Here is a 19,059-nt window from a genome sequence, read left to right as displayed (position 1 = left end):
GGCCTCAGAGCGGGTGAAAGTGCACAGAGGGTTGAGGGCTGGGGATGGAGGAGAGAGCACTGCACTGACCCCAATGCTGCATCCCCTTCATCCTCCCTCCTCCTCCTCCTCCACTGTATACATGCCGAGACAGCCTCCCTCCCACCAGTCCTCATGTAATATTTACATATGAGCAGCGATCACATGCAGAGCCGCTGCAGATGGTCATGCTTCCCTGTCACACATCCTCGCTCATGGCCGTCATGAAAACCGTTGATTATCTCTCCCTCTCATCTCAGGCACATCACAGTGAGGGTGCGATCTAACACGTCACATTCATCACGGTGGATTGCTGCGCAGAGTTTGCAAATTTGCCCCAAGTTGCCTATTGTTTACACAATTAATCCACCATCTACTGTACATGCGCAGGTGTTTTTTTCTTCCCCTTCCACTTCAGAAGATTATGTGTGCAATTTGTTTCAATGAGGGCAGAAATGGAGAGAGAGGACAGGAGGGGTGGGGGTGGTTGGGGGATGTGTGGAGAGGAGGAATGGGCCGGGCCGGGCCCTGGGCGAGGGGTGTGGTTGGGTATAAACCAGGGGACAGTAGGTTTTCTGTTGTTGTCCCGTTTTGAAGCCCCGTGTCCTGGCATCCTGCACCCCTCCACTCTTTATTCTTCCTTTCTTTCTTTGCCCGTCCTTTTCACTCCGCGCTCCCTCCAGAGTGGGACCCTTCCTTCAGCCGACTCCTCGTCAGGTCTGCGGCATCAGTCGTTTGGGAGCTCCGTAGAAACCAGAAACCATGCTGACGTTTTTGGCGCTGGCGTCGGTTGTCCTCCTGGGAATAGGTAAAAAAAAAAAAAAAAAAAAGACGCAATGGATCTTCTTTTAACTTTTTATTGAGATTTATTTTGATGAGGTCTCAAAGAAAGCCCACAGTGGATTGCAGCTATTGATAGTGGAGATGTAAAAATTATCTTTCCACTGATGTGAGGTTAAAGGTTAAACGAGGATATGATGAGCAGGGCTTTATCTCCTTATTTCCTCTGTAGTGCCTACCTGAATACTGATGGACTTGATGTTAATAGGAGGGGTCAATAGGCTAAACAGTACATTAATTGATCTTTCTTTGAAATGAAATATCTCTCTCTTCACTGGCTTAACACAGAAGTAAAGCATTTCAATGATTACGTTATGCTCTATAATTGAAACAAAGCCATTTGCATGCCTGCAGAGTATATCCTCAGGTGTTTTGTGACAAATGACCCGTGCTTAATAAGAGGATTGGTGCTCCTCTTTTAAACCAGCTTTCTCTAAGCTTGCAAAGTTAAATAGCACTAATGTTGGGACTTTTTATGCCAAAGGTTGGCAGACACTTTCACTCTCAGGTAGGCAGCTTTCTCAGCTCCCAGCCTGTCAGGTGTTTTTCAGTTTTCTCAGAATTCTAATTAAAAAAACCTCAAGCGTGATTTCATTGACGTGTTCTGTGGTGGCTGTCTGCTCTAAAGGTGTTCACTCAAGGACGCTCTCGGTGAACGCTGTGAACTTTACCTTCCACGTGTTGAATAGGGGAAGAGAGCGCTTATGCTGCTATAGATGTTCGAATACAGCTATGTATACTGTGGGCCATTTGCATTTACTTTAAGAGAACAATAGCAAAATGCTGCTTTTCACTAACATAAAGGTGGCCGGGCTGCACAGCTCCCAGCAGGCTTTGCTGCTTGTTTGAGATGCTGAGTGCATTTTCGAGGGAAGTAAAATATTGATTCTGCAGCCAAATCAAATTAACATCGATCATTAAATATTATTCAAGCATCAACAGTGGCCGTGATTAAGCCAACATAATCCATATTAACGGAGAAAATGATGTTCCCCTTTGACTTTAAGAGACTAGCACCAACATTCCTGTGATAATCCAAATATTTACTGAGTGCATGTCTGAGTCGATGGAGGATCTGACACGGCTAAATGTCGAGTTTATCGGCGTGTGTCTCGTGCATATTTAAGCTTTTGGGATTTGTTTGCCTGATTTCAAGGAGAAAACTAATTAAATCGAGTGTGAGTAATGCTTTGTGTGCCTGTAATTACAGTAAGGCTTGTAAAAATGTTCAAGCATGTTATGAGTTAAGGAGAAGTGCCTGTCAGTACTTTGCTTTTACATAACTGGATTTACTGTATGGAGCTCTCAGTCAGTATTTTGCAAACTTGTTTCAGTGCAGCTTGCAGCTCCTCACATGTAAGAAAGGAAATCGTCGAGGCAATGTTAACCCAAAGCCAAGTTGAACCCCTCTGATATTTCACTTGTTGGATGTGTTCATTTGTGAGCTAAGCATCCACCTGCTCTGTGTCCCAGTGCCTGAGCAGTCCCAGGCCATCGTGATCTACACCGGCTGGGAGCGCCACGCCCTGGTGGGCTCCGACATCCGGCTGTCCTGTTCCTTCTTCTCCTGGCGCTGGACCTCAGAGGACGTCACCTTCTCCTGGACTTACAGGCCTGATGGCTCCCGGGACAGCATCTCTGTAATTTACACACACACACACACACACACACACACACACACACACACACACCTACACACACACACACACACACACCACAAGATGTGGCACCGGACAGGTGTATCATTATCAAATCGTGTTATGATCCTGTGAGGATGTTTTAATGTCTTGTAAGCAGAGAGTTTCCTCGTAAAATCAGGCAGCGAATAAATCTCTCCCCGAGTAGTTAATGTCAACAAAAACCTCATTACATGACTACAAACTATAAGTACTCCTCTCACCCTCAGCCTAAATGTTGAGTTTAAATCCAACCTTGGCATAGTTTTTGAAAAATGCTTAAAGTGGGCATGCAGGTTGGGGGGGTCCTTTTCTAACCTGGTGAAAATACATAAAAAAAACTGTTATTTGAAGTTTCAGGGCTGCAATATAATATTGAAGAGTAAATATTAAACCCTTAAATATCATTTTTCACATCTTTTTGTTATAAAAACAGTAAAGCCTTGCACAGCTGTGTTCATCACAGAGCAGGCATATATCGTCTGTGTATTTAGTTTGCTTATTGTGAAGCTCTTTTCTTTGGATTTCATCCATTAAAGGTGCTAAAAAAAAAGATAATTACAACTCATGTACCATTCAGTTTAATATGTCTCTGCAAAGGTTGCCAAAATGTTACTTACTTCATTACTTTTGGTTGATAAAGATTTAAAACTGATACTGATCTCCATTACTTTAATGATCAATGTCATCGTAATGTGCCAAAGCTTTACAAAAACTCAGTTTTCTTTTCATTCAAAAGCTGCTTCAATAACAAAGATAGAGAGAGAGAGAGAGAGAAAGTTGTTTTAATTGCAAAATTTTTGCAATTTTCAACATTATGCAGCAGTTTGCCATTTGTCATCTGTGCCAGTAATTTGTAATTAAAAAAACTAGAAATGACACAGTATGGAGGATGGGTTTGTTGCCACGGTATTCAAACACGTATCAATAATGTTTGATCTGTTTGTGATATCTTCATAGTGATCCTCTGAAGCTTGTGTGCTGTTCCCCCCCCCCCCCCCCCCCCCCCCCCCCCCCCCCCCCCACTCTCATGACCTCAGCTATCTTTGGTCCAAATCATCTGTGATAGCGATAACAAACAATACCCGCCCAGCTCCCTCGGAGCAGACACACAGACTTAGCAGAGAGTTTGTGTGGAGAGTGATGAGCCGTTTGCAGCTGAGAGTAGACATATTAAGCATAACTCATTAAGTTACACCAGAGGAGAACAGTGCCCTATTTCACTGCTGATCTTCCTCCATGAAACTCTGCTCTGTTATTAACTCCATCTGAGGGTTAACCTTTTATCAAATTCACCAAATTCAACATTAATATTAAGGAGGAAAAACAAAAAGCCTCTTTGCACAACGGACTAGTACTGTTGACAACAATGGCTAACCTCATTTGTCAAAAGACGTTTTTGTTTACACCCTCGCTGCCCCTACCAGGCACCAAGAGGGACACAAATCTTGACAGAGGAGGGGGTTGTGTACTGATGTCACATCGAACGACTTCTGGAAATAATTAAATAAATGTGCATGCAGATATCTGACCAATTAGGAATCAACTGCGAACTCTGTGCAGGATACAACAGGATGATACTTTTTTACTACATTATGGTGTAATTCACAGTTTTGAACACTCTTACCAACACTTGCATTGTTAAAAAAACAAACAAACAAAGGAATACCGGTTTATTCTGATGAATGCAGCTCTGTGTGATAATGTCATCACACACTCAAACAATACTCAATTTATTCTGAGTGCTGCAGTCTTGTATTGAGTAGGAAATAATAAACTGTCTCTCATAGTCCCCCCCCCTCCTCCTCCTCCTCCTCCTCCTCCTCATCCTGCCGGCTCACCTGCCTCCTGCTCTTTAATTTCACTCTCCCCGGCCTTATCGTCCTGCCATCGCTCTAATCTCTCTATCTCACCGTCCTGACTGCGCCTCCCTCTGTCCACCTCCCTTAATCTCCTCCTCCCCAGACCTTCTTTCTTTGTCCCTCCCAACCTCTCTCATTACCTCCTCCCCTCACCTCCTTTGCTTTCATCCATCTCCCGCAGTGCCCTCACTTTGAAACTAGATTTCTCTTCTCCCTTTTTTTTTTTTTTCACTTATCATCTGTCGCTTATTTCTTTCCCCCGCCGGGACAGATTTACAGTTTCATATGTCTCTATATCAGTTTTCATGGTGCATTTGTCCCTTTAATATGGGTCCTGACATGTTCATATCAGGCGAAAGGCTGCTTATAATTAATGCAGCGTTTGTCAGTATCAAACCTTCAATTCTGTACTGAAATGTAAACTTTTTATTCCCTAAAATAAATGTTGAATTTGGCCCTTGAACTTGTGCATTCTGCAGATACAGCACCGACTTAACTTACAGAGCACATTGAGAATATGTCCGTCATATAAAATGTACTGAATAAACCAGCGGATTTGACTGGACTTGCCCTTGCTTTTGCCTTGGGCACTTTAGGCTTCCCTGAGAAATCATTAAGCTTTTAGTTTGGCCGTCATCTGCACTTATATGTTGGGCTGTGTAACAAAATACATCAGTACCAGTGCTGATGGTTCAGACTTTTGTCTGGTATGAAAATCATACTTTTTGACAGCTCATGTTAAAATCACGACTGTGAATATGTTCTCTACAGAATTGCTTTTGTTTCAAGAAGAAAAGTGAAAAGCATTTGTGAGCTAAGCCGCCGTAGTCTAGACACAACCAGCCAGACTAAAATCAAATAAAGATGTAAAGTGTTGAAACATGTTTGACTTTTAGCTGATTCAATCTAAACAAGCTAAGATTAAATAAATACAATATGTCGCACAATGACCACCTGACTGTGTTGGTTAGCAAGTTCTGAGATGTTTAGCACCTTTTAGCACATTGTTTTGGTTTTTAGTTAGTCAACTTAGATGTTTTTACTCACTGTCAGTGCTATAACTGTGGACTTTTTTTAAAGCCTGAAACAGCAGAATAAAGACAATATTGACTCTCTGTCAAAGGTCAAAGAGCACACAGACAAAGGTAGCGACTTGCTAGCTAACACGAGCATGTAGCTGCTAAAAAGAGTGAATTCAACCCTCAGGACATTGTGCAGACCTACAGAGAACTGAACAAAAGATTTAATATCAATTGAGTCAAACTTGCTGGTACAGACTAGACTCATACGTTTGTCTCATGATCTTGTCTACATCTATAAAATACGAATAAACCGCAAGTGCAACAACCGAGCGGCAACCTAAAGTGCGAAAAACTGCAGTTTCTAGCATATCCACTTTGAAGCCTCTGCAAAAACCAAGCAATCCCCGTTAGGTCATAATGCCATTTTTTACAGCAGAAATAAAAACATGTAAAGCCTAGTACAAGAACAATTTTTGTTTTCTTTTTTTTCGTTTCACATATGTTGAATTTTTACTGATTTCATCAGTTTTATATACAGGCAAAGAATGACTGGGTTGGCATCATTGGGCTTCAAATGGTGTCTTCAGAAACCAATGGGTGCAGTAGTAACTGTAGATAAAGTCGAAAAAACACACACATCACTTCGATTAGGTGCTGAATTGGAAAAAAACAAAACTATTTCAGATGGAGATAAAGACTTGTAACAAAAATACTTTGTTTTTATTTGCATGTCAAACTAGCACAATGTTTCCAGCCCGACTTGACGCTTCCTCATCACCTGAGTGTCTTTGTCTGCATCCGCAGTAACTCTCAAGTCAATGCATATTACTGCACATGCATAATCTTTAACATGTTCTTTGTCCTTCACAGATCTTCCACTACACTGGTGGTGCTGCCTACGTTGACAACAAGGGCCCCTTCAGGGACCGGTTGGAGTTTGTGGGGAACCCTGGTCGCCGTGACGGCTCAATCCTGCTGAAGAACCTGGACTTCAGCGACAATGGCACCTTCACCTGCGACGCCAAGAACCCCCCTGACATAGTGGGCCGGCCCTCCAATGTTCGCCTGCTGGTTTTTGAAAAGGGTGAGCCAAGAAGGAGTACTGTGAGTCCTGCGGGAGTTCGTCAGGAAAATCAAATCCAAAGTCTAATGCCTGTGTTGTCTTACATCTGTGTCTGCTCGTTAGCTTTCCACTGAGCCCATATGGCATATTTTAGAGAATTTTTGTCATCAGAAGCCAACTGTTTTCAATTGTTGTTATAATCATCCCAAACTCTGAAATTAATCTCAATTTGCTCTGCACATCAGACTACAGCCAGCTCTGCGCTCAGACTTGTTGTAGCACTGCCTCGTTTAGAATTCACCGCACCTCCTGTTAAATTAAATCAATTACAATTTTATCTCTTTTTCTTTTTGAGATTGCTATCACTGCCTTCTTTTCACCCCCCTCCTTGCCTTCTCATCCCATTTCTCTCCTCTTTCCCCTTTTCCATCGTATCGTCCCCTCCTCTATTGTCCCCCTCCCCCCCTCCGTCCTGTCCCCCCTCTCTCCCCTCCCTCACTCTGTCCCTGTTCTCACCTTTATTCTACCTTATCTTTTCCTCCCTTCCTCTGCCTCTACTGAACTTGTGTTCTTCATATTTCATTCAACCTTTATTTTACCTTTGCTCTCTTTCCTTGTTTCATCTCCCATTCCTTTTCCTTTTGGCTTTGTTCCTTGCTTACCTCTCACCTCCTTTTCTTCCCTTGTATGAAAGCATCTTTATTATTTCAAACCGTCCCCTACCTCTCTGTGCCACTTTCTTCCTTCTCACCTCCTTTTTATCCTCCCAATTTATCTCCTTTGCTCTCTCCTACCTTCTAACCCTCCCTTCCTTTTTCCCCCCCCACCGTCTCCTCTGCTCTGCCCACAGTTCCCATCCAGGCCGGTGTGATCACAGGAGCCATCATCGGCGTGGTGCTGGGCCTGCTGGTGCTTATTGTGGTCATCTACTACCTGATGAGGTTCCTGGTGGCGCGCCGCGTCTTCAGCCTCAGTGTCAGGTCAGTGACCGGCCTGTGGCCTGCGGTGCTCTGCCAGTCCGGTCTGTGCCAGGGACTGGAGCTGAAGCCAGAGCCCATCCCTGGCACAGACACCTGCGTGGCCAAGAAGGCATAGTCACAGTGTCATGATTTTATTTTGGTCAGGTGTGGGGGATTATGATTTGAGGTAAGTCAGCTGGAGAGAGACCGATAATAATTTTTCATTTAAATGTAATCTAAAAAAAAGTACTGTAAAGATCCAAAAAGAAAAGTGATTAAAAGATTTAAAGTGAAGGTCTCTGAGTGGATAATCCACAAGATCATGAAGATGATATATTCGTCATCTCGCTTACACCTATCCAATCTTCTGAGATCCTAACACATCCTGTAGCTGGGGGCTGTGTTTGAGACAGGGCCCGTAGATTAGCTTGATGTTCTCTTTATGATGGCTGCCAGGCAATGCTGCCCTGTGACCACTGGAGGGAGAGATAGATTCGACATCCTGACATTGTCTTTCTTTTGTCCCCTCCAGCAAACATGGCAAGAAAAAGAAAGAGGGATCACAGCAGAGACAGGCAAGTTACCTCCTCTCCTTCCTTCACACCCCCCCTCCCCCCTCTTCCTCTTCCTCCTCTGCTTCTTTCCTCACACCCTTCATGACATCTACACCTCCGGTCTACAGACACCAAACGCAACAGCTTCATCTCCTGTCATGTTCTGGCGCTAAATAGCGAAATGACGTCTTTTTGAAGAGATTACAATGGCATTCAGTGTTGGGATGTTTGCAAGGCGCAGGAAGCGTGTTGTCAAAAGGAATATTCATCTATTTTGAAGCAGTGCAGCCTCACAATAGCACACATCAGACATGACAGTGCAGAACGGCACAGTTTCATAATCGCATTCCCCCAATGCCAGTCCAGGCAGCTCAGATCTGTCCACACAGTCACCCGGCTCCTCCTCAAAAGCTTCATGATCAACAACAAAATAACATGTCATTCAAACGCAGCCCGGCGAACGTTAATAATGGTGTTCAAGCTGTTAAGATTCTCAACATACGAGATGCTTTAAAGCTCCTGTGGCCCTGGCTCCCCCCTTCAGCTCCCTCAGGGGGGGCAAACAGCACAGAGCGAGTAAACAGCCACAGGGCAAAAATCAAACCAGCGGCTGCGAAATGGCTGAGGCCGTGTCACGGCCATAATGCTATTGAGGTATTGAATGGAGGCTGTGATTTGCTCACAGTGGGGAGACGGACGGGAGCTGCTGATTTCGCTCACTGGGAGTCAAATGAAAATCACTGGGCCTATTATGATCTCGGCTGTTATCAGTGGTTTTACTCTGCTGCACGCCAAGGATCTGGGCTATTTTCCTTTTCTCTCTATTCCTCTTGGGAGTGCGATAGCCTAAAGTGGTGGATTAATCAGACATTTTGGTGGCTTGTATTCTTTAGTGAATACAAGGCACCAGGGCAAGTTCTGTTTGATTACTCCGTGGTAATGCGGGGGCTGGATGGTTGCGGGGTTGCATTGTAATCGACTGTACGCTTGGCATGCTGATAATGGAGGGAAAACAGGAGTCAAGGGACTTAAGTTCAAGGCGTTTTCTAAATCAAAAATCAGCTTTGAAATGAGAGACACTCTGAAGTTATCAGAGGCAGGAGATCAAAGGTGCCATTGTGACAGGGAGTTATTTAGCCGCAGGTAGCAGCTAATGTTAAGACGTGGTAGCAGCGGCGGCGGCGGTGTCTGCAGGCTTCTGCCAGCGGTAAGGAGTGTACCATCTTCCCCCTGTGGCCCAAACTGCCGGTGGGAACTTGGGGTCTTTTCAGCATGCTAGATAATTTGGTTCAGCTCGGTAATCAGAGTCAACTCTTCGAGCTTAAATTCAGCTCCTCATTCATTTAGTTCTGGATTTTGTACTTCAGCCAAACGTGGCATTAATTGATATGTTACTCCCAGAAATGAGAACAAACTAGTCTTTACACCTGGCTCATAACACTGGAAGTATTTTCAGAGTTTTTGTTGATTGGTTTGAAAATCTTAAATAACTTTTTTGTATCTGCTGCAAGAAATAATCAACAAAGAGTCCTTCATGTTTAATGCAATAAAATATCTACTTCGATTAATTATCAAACGTTCTGACAGTAGTTTCCCACATTATTGTTTGACAAAACTCACCGCTTTCTATGGAAGCCCGAAGAGGACACACTTCCATGTATCTATCGCAATGAATCAACAGTGTTGATTGATTTTCTCGAGCTCTCAAGAAATGAACTTATCACAGTAGAACTGCTGAAGTCATCTCAAGATGGCGACATGCAGAAGAGGAGATCTCAGGAAAACAACCGGAAATTAAGCGTCATCATGGGATCAGAAGGAAACTCAAAATGTATGTGTGCATGACTGGTGACGGCTTGTCTAGGTTTTGATCAAATGTCCCTCGGGATCAATGAAGAGTCCATCAAGCTAAAAAAAAATTAAAAAACCCCAATATACATTAAACCTTAAAAACATTCTGGATTCTAATTCATCTCTGAATAAACTTTTTTAACCGTACTGCAGAGGAGCAGGATAAATATTTACCAAGTGTAACCTACAAAAGTCTCACCAGGGACTTTCACTGCTGATGCTCATACCAAAGTGAAACGATTGTGGGTTTGATTGTACCAATATATTATCAGATCAGGAATTTATAAAGAAAGATAAGATAAGACATAGCTTTATTGATCCCCAATGGGGAAATTCGGGCGTTACAGCAGCAGCAGTACACATTTAAAAATAAAAAAAAAAGTCAAAAACTGAATAAAATAGTAACATAAACATAAATACATTTCCAAAGTAGTAGGGAGTGATATATACAGAGGACTTTAATGGGGTGAACTCAACAGGACAATGAAAAAAAAAAAAAAAGCATTGTGTCAATTTGAGGGACCTTTGCACAAAGGTCCTCGAGGTTACGCGACGTCATCTCCAGCTCCCGCCACTGTCCTGTCTCCTCGATTAAAGCGTGAACATTCCAGTCATCATAAATAAATAATTACAATTATTTGGAGGGAAATAAATTAAAATCAGGTTCCCTCGTTTCCTGAAGGAACCTGCTCCTTAAAGCCAACACGTTCCTAGAGGGCGGTAAAAAGAGAGGGCCGAACCTCAAACAAGAGCGCTCCTTCTCGTCTCCCAGGAGCCCCCTCTTCCTCCCTCTGTCTTCTCCTTCCCTTTCTTCTGTCGTGTGATTGTCAGGTTACTCTTGAGCTGCAGTCAGTTGCTCTCAAGTGCCTGCGGCGGGTGACAGTGCATATATGAATAAATAACTTGCCGCCGAAAGGACAGTGAAGTATTTGACAATGTTGTCATTTACAGTTACTCTCCTGTAAATTCCTGGCTGTGGAAAGGAGAGAAATACATACAGCCTCTCCATCCAAGCTCAAAATCCCTTCTTTTTTTATTTTATTTATTTCCTCCCTCAGAGCTGATTCCTCTCTTGAAGCTACACCACACACAGAGGACTCTGGGGATTGTACAGTGCGCTCATAAGTGGTTGTTTGATCAAATAGCCCTTATTAGGAGGCTCTGCTGACACAACACAATTTTGTATCAGCCGCACCATCTTCGTTACTTTCCGTTTGCTAGCCTTGCACTACAAATCTCTAAAAAGATTGCTGTGGGTGGGTAGGTGGGTGAGGGAGGGAGGGAGGGAGGGAGACAGCGAGACAAAGGAACCCTGTGGTGTGTGCTAGTCCCCATTAGGTGGAGTTGTGGGAGAGGAGTTTACCCTGCAGCCACACAAAGCTCACAGGAGTGAACACACATACTGTACTGGAATGATAATTGAGTGCACTTGGTATCGATCTTTGCCTTGCGAATGCATGCACACACACACACACGCGCGCGCGCGCAAAACCCACCCATTCTTCTATCCATCCCCCAATTGCCTCCTCCCCTTTCCTCTCCTCTCCCCTTCACTTCACTAACTCCCTCCCTCTTTCTTTCGCTCTCTCATTCACATTCCTTTTATCCCCTCCCTTGTCTCCCTCCCCTCAGTTGCATCCTCCTCCTTCCCCTTCCTCCTCTCTCTCTCTCTCTCTCTCTCTTTGACTTCCTCGCTGACCATGAGAAGCATCTATCTGTCTGTAATTCCCCCCACTCCTCTCCTCTTTCGCTCTGTCAATCCTCCCTCATCCCTCTCCCCGCTCCTTTCCAGTTTCTCTCTTCTCCCTCCTCAGGTCTTCTGGGTTCTGATCAGCTTCGGTTCTGGACAGAAAATCACTACCTCTCACCCTTCATCCACCTCTCAATCTCCCACCTCACCTGTCACTGTCTCTTTTTAGCATGCAGCGGGGGACGCAACCACTTAACTACCTATCTACCTCCCCACTGGTCCCTCCTGTTTGGCCACTGTACCCACATCTCCTTTGAAGTGTGTGCAGCCCCGGTAACAAGGTGGGGGGGGGGGGTTTTTGCATTCAGCCTTGGCAGGCTCCGGCGTGTTTACGACGCAGATCTGTCATTAGCGTGGGAGCCTTGCAATACATTGCACCAAAAACAGAGCCGTACTGTGGGATGCATAATGGTAAACAATGCATTGATGTATGAGGGAGTGTAAGTATGATCGAAGGTAATGACACCGGATGGGATGAGCAGCTGCCCCATTGAGTTGGATGGTAGCCGCCTCGATTGCTGTCTTATCAGAGAGCGTGATGCTTTTGCACAGTGCATAATTAAAGATGATAAATTTTCTAATGCAATCAGCGGGGTATTATTAGTCGGAGCTTCAGTGGGTAGAAGCAGCCTCCAGTGTGCTTTCCACTGTCTACTAACCTGATGTAATAGAGTGAATGGCAAGCTCGCTGGATGTGAGGACTGGAGACTGAAATACTTCCTCAGCCTGTCCTCAAAAAAACAGCAAACAGGCCTTCAGGTCGACTGGTGGGGAAAAAAAAGCACAAGTGTTACCTTCTGTATGAGTGAAGTTTTATTAAGCTCCTTCAGAGCATTGTCGTGCACTTGTGCGACTTCTCAGCAGGTGAACTCGCAGGTTAATGCACTGGCACATGGCTATTGTAAAGTTAAGTGTTACCTTGACCTTATCTCCACTCTGTCCACTCCTTCCTCGTGGACTTGTTGTGCACAAGTGGAACCTCACTTTACTTCCTTTTTCCCTCCTCCCTCCTCTTCTTTTCATAGATTTCTTTTCAGAGATGTTTTTTTTTTTTTTTTTTTTTTTAGACACTGCACAGACAATATGCAGAATGAGTGGGAGTGAATGGGTGAATTATATAAGTTTTAGTTGGATGAATATTTAAAGCTGATGTTGGCCTTTATGTAAAAATATCACTCGGAGAGTTGAGGAGCTTTTTCTCTGACCGCAGCGACAGAGAAATCTATATTGATTTATCTTTCCTCCCTTTTATAGCCTCATTAAAGGATTTGTAAACAACTATTTAATTTCCACATACTTCCCCTTTATGAATGTGCGAGGGCCGTGTGCCTCGAAGTGCAGCTTGTCTTTAGAGCAATATAATAAATCTGCTTTTCAATTATTTTTTTTGTGTAACTCTAAAAGTCTAAATGTTATGTTTACAGAAGGTGTCTATACACCGAATTAAATCGAGTTGAAAGATTAAAGTTTAATGATTACTCCTGAGGAGGCATCATCTTTTTCGAAAGGGTCCTGGCGAGACGATGCCTTTTTTTTTTCTTTTTCTATTTATGCATAAAAAAAAAGTCATGCATCAAAACGGAAAGAAAGAAAGCAAAACACAGACAAAGAAATGCATTTGAATAACATAACTATGAGGATAATGCTCAAACGTAGCTTAAAAAATATACTCAAAGGCAACACAAACTTTATATGGAATACCAAAAAAGGCCAGATTTGAATATTTGAGACGAGGTTACAGATTTTCTTTCGATTATTTTGGTCATACTTTATCGGCTATATTTCATTGGGATGCAGAGCTCGAAGGGATACACTGAGATATTTTCATTGAACTGAAGTTTTAACAACAGCTTATAAAATTACATTTAGATGTTTATAAAATGTCACTTTTCAGCCAAATGTATTTCTGGTTTAACATTTTTATCTAAAATGTCCTGAATAAATCTTTTCTCTGGACTGATTTATGAGACAAGAGTGACACTGGAGGAAATCAGCAATAATTTGATTAAAAAAGTCCAATTTTAAGTTGCTTATTATTAGCATAAAAACTGTGTGCGTGGGTGTGTAAGTGTGTGAGTGTGTATCATTGATCTTTTGTCGCAGGTGTGTGGAGCCTACCTGCCACTGTGTCCCATCCTAACGCATGGTTACCTGTTTTGTCACCCCCTTACAGCTCTGGACTCCGCCCCCTCTCACTTGCTACCCCCTCCCCTAAAAGGACTGTCTCTCTACCTCCTCCCCCCCCTGTCTCTTTGAACGTGTCTCACCTCCTCCCCTACCTAAAGGTGTTTTTTTCTCTCCTCTTCACACAGCTCCGCCCATCCTGCTCACCACATCTCTCATTGTCTCATCTTTAACGCACCCATCTCACCCTTCCTTGCCCTTTATCTCCCTCACTCTCTCTATCTCCCTTACGCTCCTTTCCTCCTGAAGTGACTCTCCTCCCCTGTTCTCCCCCCGACCCCCTCTCCCTCCTCCCCCACAGGGCCCCGCGCCTCCCGCCGACCCCTCCAAGGTGAAGGCGGCCGCCTCTGAAAAGAAGAAGCAGGAGTCACGCAAGGATAAGAAATAGGATACGGGGAGGGGCTGGGGCGGGCTTGCCGGCCGGCTGCTCCAGCCCGTGCGCCAGGCGATGGCGAAGGCCCAGCCCGAGCAGAAGCAGCGAACCATAGTCAGAAAGACAGAGAAGGTGGGGGGAGGAGGGGAGGAAGGCTCGGGCAGGGTGCTGATGACCATCGAGCTGGAGCTGACCCGCAAAAACGGGGAGGAGGTGCCTGCCGGTGAGGGAGGAATAGCGAGGTCCAAATCCCTTGGCCTCCTTTCCCGCCTTGCCAATCAGCTCACCTTCAAATAACACACCTATCGGGAGGCGGGGGAGGCCAAAGGGGGAGGCAGGGGTCGAGGATAAAAGAGTGGGAAGTCTACTGAGGAGACAGCAGGAGAGTTCAATCACAAACCTACTTTACACCCACTTCAACGCCAACCTGAGTCCCTGAATAAATAAGTCAAATCATATCAGCTCTTGTCACAGGCTGAGGACTGTAGACGCAGCTATATGAGCCCCGATCTAAGATGTCGTGATAATCTCTTACACCAGCCGGCACCCCGACTACTTTTGTCAGGTCATAAGATATGCCATTTGAAGCGAGACCCGAAGACGACGAGGGTTTGATAACAAAATCTAAAAAGCCACTCCCCGGGGTCTTTGCCTTTCTGGTTCCTTTCATTGTGATCCTATCCGCCCAGAAAGCTCTCTCCAAGTGCGTCCGATACGCATCACCAAACCCAAGCTGCGGGGACAAGCCAATTTGCCTTTTTTGTTTTTTTAGGCATCCTGTCAAACTCTAACTTTCTCCCCTCAAGCTGATCTCCATTCTTTACTTCTCCTATCCCATTTCTTCCTCTTTCTCCGTTTCACTGTTTCATTACTTGCCTTTCTTGTTAATTCAAATTACAGACGTGATTTATATGCTAACTGCTCTATCCTGTTTCTCTTCTTCTCTCAATTCCCTTCCCTCTTTTCTTTCTTCTCTCTCTCTCTCTCTCTCTCTCTCTCTCTCTCCCATAGATAAAGGTCTGACTTCTCCATGACTGCCTCCACTCCTCTAGTCTGCTCCCTCCTTTTCTGCCCAGCCTGATGCAACCCCCATTATTTCCTATTATCTCTACTCTTTCAAGACAGCACTGGCTGTAAGAATAGCCCTGCTATATCAGTGGCATTGGTGTCAAATAATTTTTACAACGTATAGGAGACCCTATAATGCACTCATTGGGAAGCCTTTAAAACTGTTCCAAGGCCTAACTATGCACATAACATCCTTAAGAGGAACCCGAAAGACCGTCCCACTGTGTTTAGATTCCCCTGAATCTCCTGCTTTAATGTTTACGACTCAATCACACACACTGAGCGGCGCTGCGAGCGCACTCTGGACTTCAGACAGAGACAAAGAGAGACGGAGAAGCAGAAGACAGGGATAGTGGCAGAGAAATATGATTCCTGCTCCCGGTCCAGCATAGATAGAGGTTCAAGCCCCGGAGCTTGGGGTGATTCAATCCTCTCACATTTGAGCTAATGGAGGTTGTCGCTGTGTCCCTGCCCTGGCTAAAGGGGGCTATTTCTGGCCCTATAAGAGCGCACAGGGCTTACTGTAACAGCTGCACATTTTTCAGCCATCAGGGTTGGGAGGGGAAGAAGAGAGAGAGGCGAGTTTTTCCGCCTCGCCGAGAGTGTCCGTTGTTGACTCCACGGCCGGTGACTGACAACCTGGAATGACGTCACGGCCACAGAGGGCGGTCAGTCGCGTTCAGGAGTCTGACAAAGGGGCTTACAGGAAGAGGTGCAGCTTCTGTGCTCTCAGAGTTATTTTAGGTCCGGTTAATCCGCCTGCACGTTTCTCCTTGCCAACCCAAGGCTAATTATTGTAGCACGTGCTGGTGAAGGGATATCTCTCTCTACATCTTCCTCTCTCTCTCTCTCCCTCCCTCTGCTCTCCTCCTTTCTCTGTTATTCACTCTCCCATCTCTGGATTCATCTCCTCCCTCTGAACTCCTCTTTCATTCTCTCTGTCCTTACGTCTTTGCCTTTCTTTATCTCTTTCCTCTTCCGTTCGTTTGGTGACTCTGGAGTGCATTATTCCTCCCCACAGAAAAAGGCCTATGCAGAATCCACTCCACCCTTTAAGCTTCTCCTTATCTGACTGCCAGGCTTACAGCACAATGCTCTGCCCCTCGTTCCTTTCTTCAGCCCTTCTTCTTCTTCTTCTATTTTTCAAACTGTGGCGGACATCTCCCACCCCTCCCTCCGTATTGCCCAATGATCGACGATTGCCAGCTCATTCGCCCTTCAAAATTCCACCACCCCCCCAAAGGCACATCCCCTGCCGGCCCACCTGTCCCTCCTTCCTCCAAGCCCCCCTTACTGTCTTGTTTCTGCTGGTTTGAATGCCAAAAAAATGCTCTCCTCTGCCCCCTCCTGGCAAAGGAAGGCAAACATATGGGCAGAATTTCGCCTTTAGTTCTTACTAAAGACGCCAAACAGAAACTTATAATCTAGCTAGCTCTATTCCGGTTGCAAATACGACGTGTGTTTTATGTATATGTGTGTTAAGTTTAGAGTGTTCAAAATTAGATTTGATATAAGCAAAACAGTGTCACCCTAAGTAAAGCAAATAATGTCATTTGAAATGTTTTACACAAGAAACAACACAGAGAACATGTTTTTCTCGGGAAGAAATGTAGTTGCACTTCATTAAAGATGTGATTATGTTTCTGACCTCAAGTGTTATGGAAGGTACTGTGTGGCTGTCGTTTCTGTAAATCGAGGTTTTTCATGCGGTGTTGGAAGAAGAGAAGATTAAGTGTGAATAAAGGTGGGGTTAGCCTCAGATTCAGCGCGATTTGGCTGGGGAGTCAAAAAAATAAATAAAAAATGGGCAGGGGGAGGAAGGTGCATGCTGATGGAGAAAGCTTTGGTGGAAGAGAGTTATCTGACGTGTTAAGCCAAGCCAAAAATCCATATGTATCACCACTGATAGAGCTTCTTCCCCCCAGAGTTTTCTTTAAGAGAGGCTCCTTCTCCAACCCTGAGCCAAAGATGGATTGTGATCTGTGTGCTTGATATGCAGGGTGGATAGCATAGACTTGAATGTTCCTTTAAAATTCATAACAGGAATGGAGGTGCTAAAAAAAAAACATCCATGTTCATAACTGGAGATCTGTTTCACTAGTCGCTGTTTAACTATCCAGTCAGATGGATTAGTTTGAATGTTTTCTTATTTTTCTGCAACGCCACACAGACACCTGACATAAGACAAACAGCACTAAAATGCCTTTAAAAGTGTTTTATATGTATCGTGAACTGTGTTAGTCATAGCTGCAAAATAACCATCCTTTATTTCAAATGACTGGAGCTTCTTACATTTTCTTTTTTTTTTTTACATTTCTTTTTTAATGCTTGTGATAAATCTACAACGCTAACAACTTTTGATGACTCTGTATAATATGTTGTAAAGAGACCATAAATAAAAAAGCCCCAAGCGCAGCTGTTGTCAACAGAAGACAGTGAAGTAAACCCAGCTGAAAATGTCTACAGTCTCTTTCTTTCACTTCCAAGTCCCAAGCATTGTGCAAATCTGTCACGATTCTCTCTGCCAAGATGTACTTTCATGAACTTTTCAAAAGAAGAAAGTCTTTTTTTTTAAATGAGATGCCCAACATTTGAAGTATCTGAATACTGGCATAAAAGCACAACTTCTTAATAGTTATCTAAAAGCATTTAAGAATATGCAGAACCTTATCTGAAGTTTTTTTACATTCTGAGGAGGGACCATGAGGTAATTTTTCTTCTGTTTTTAAATTAAATTTTAATGACAGCAGGTGAGGGGTAAAATGGTTTCACCTGATAATGCCCACTTTTTTTCCAACACATGCTGTGTTAAAGTAAAGATGATGAACTTACAATGAATGCTCAGGGACCATTAACAACCTTTTCACATTTTACTCGGGGACAAAATGAGGTGTAATTTGCAGAAAGGCTGAATTTTTCTTGACTTAATTTGCAGGCGGGGTTCAGTGAGCAGACATATTCTTAAAGGCTCTGCTTCATATTCGTACAGTTAAACGCACATTACAATCACAGTCTTTAACTGATGCCTGATGACCTGCTCAGCATGCCACAGCACCTGAATGGATGTTTGATGATGCTAGTTTCTGTCTTCTTGAGCTTCTGTTTTGATGCTACCACACTGTTAATTTACATCCAATTTTCAACACTAAAATTGACTTTTTTGATCTAAAACAGTTAAGAGCTGTAGTTAGCAATGCATTGTGGGATGTTCACCGGTAAGCACCAGGACAATGGCCCTAAACAGTATAATGATAATTTAAATGACAGGACACTACAGTATTTTTTGAAAAAGTGGGTGTTTCCTGGAGAACTTTTGGGGACTTAAAGACTGGAGATTTGAAAGGCATGTGGTAATGTCAGCTTAGCATGAGTAGCAATGAGTCCTATGTGAATAACTTCCGATAAATCTTAAGAATAACTCATCGAGAAATTACTTCAAACATATTTTCAACCAAAAAAATAACACACAGACTATTTTTACATTAAAATATTTTATTCATTATAACGCATCAAATATCTTCGTCAGTCGCCTGTTGCTTGACAGATTTGAGTGTACCCTTCTTTTTCAACCAGGAAGTGTCAAACCGAGCTGAACCCAGCCTTGGGTTCATATAATTAATGGCGGGGGGGGGATGTCAAGTGGAAGGTGCAATGTTTGGTAGAAATGGAGGGATGTTTAGGTTACTGACATTAAAAATATGATTTAAAAGTATTTACTTAGCTAAAATGTATTTTGACGTGCTTTAGCTTTATTGCAGATAGTTTGTCTTGTTTGTAGAACAATAAAAACAACAACCCAACATTAATGGAGCCTTGCTGCTACGATTCACCATGGCATG

General features: G+C 43.8%; 1 protein-coding gene across 3 annotated transcripts; it reads left to right on the top strand.

Moving 5' to 3' along the window:
- Positions 1–574: 574 nt before the first annotated feature.
- Positions 575–17,669, top strand: mpz (myelin protein zero). 3 transcript variants are annotated; one of them, XM_079348953.1, is made up of 7 exons: positions 575–826; positions 2,332–2,498; positions 6,289–6,502; positions 7,332–7,461; positions 7,973–8,015; positions 14,081–14,110; positions 15,164–17,669. In XM_079348953.1, the coding sequence occupies exons 1-7, from the start codon at positions 781–783 to the stop codon at positions 15,173–15,175; spliced, it is 642 nt and encodes a 213-aa protein (XP_079205079.1). In that variant the 5' UTR covers positions 575–780; the 3' UTR covers positions 15,176–17,669. The 3 variants fall into 3 exon arrangements, with proteins under 3 accessions (XP_079205079.1, XP_079205078.1, XP_079205080.1); XM_079348952.1 differs by having other exon boundaries at positions 14,081–14,375; XM_079348954.1 differs by lacking the exon at positions 14,081–14,110.
- Positions 17,670–19,059: the final 1,390 nt, after the last annotated feature.

The sequence above is a fragment of the Symphodus melops genome (assembly GCF_947650265.1).
Source record: "Symphodus melops genome assembly, chromosome: 7".
NCBI lineage: Eukaryota > Metazoa > Chordata > Actinopteri > Labriformes > Labridae > Symphodus > Symphodus melops.
The sequence above is the reverse complement of the archived record's forward strand: the minus strand, read 5'-3'. Positions and strand labels throughout refer to the sequence as shown.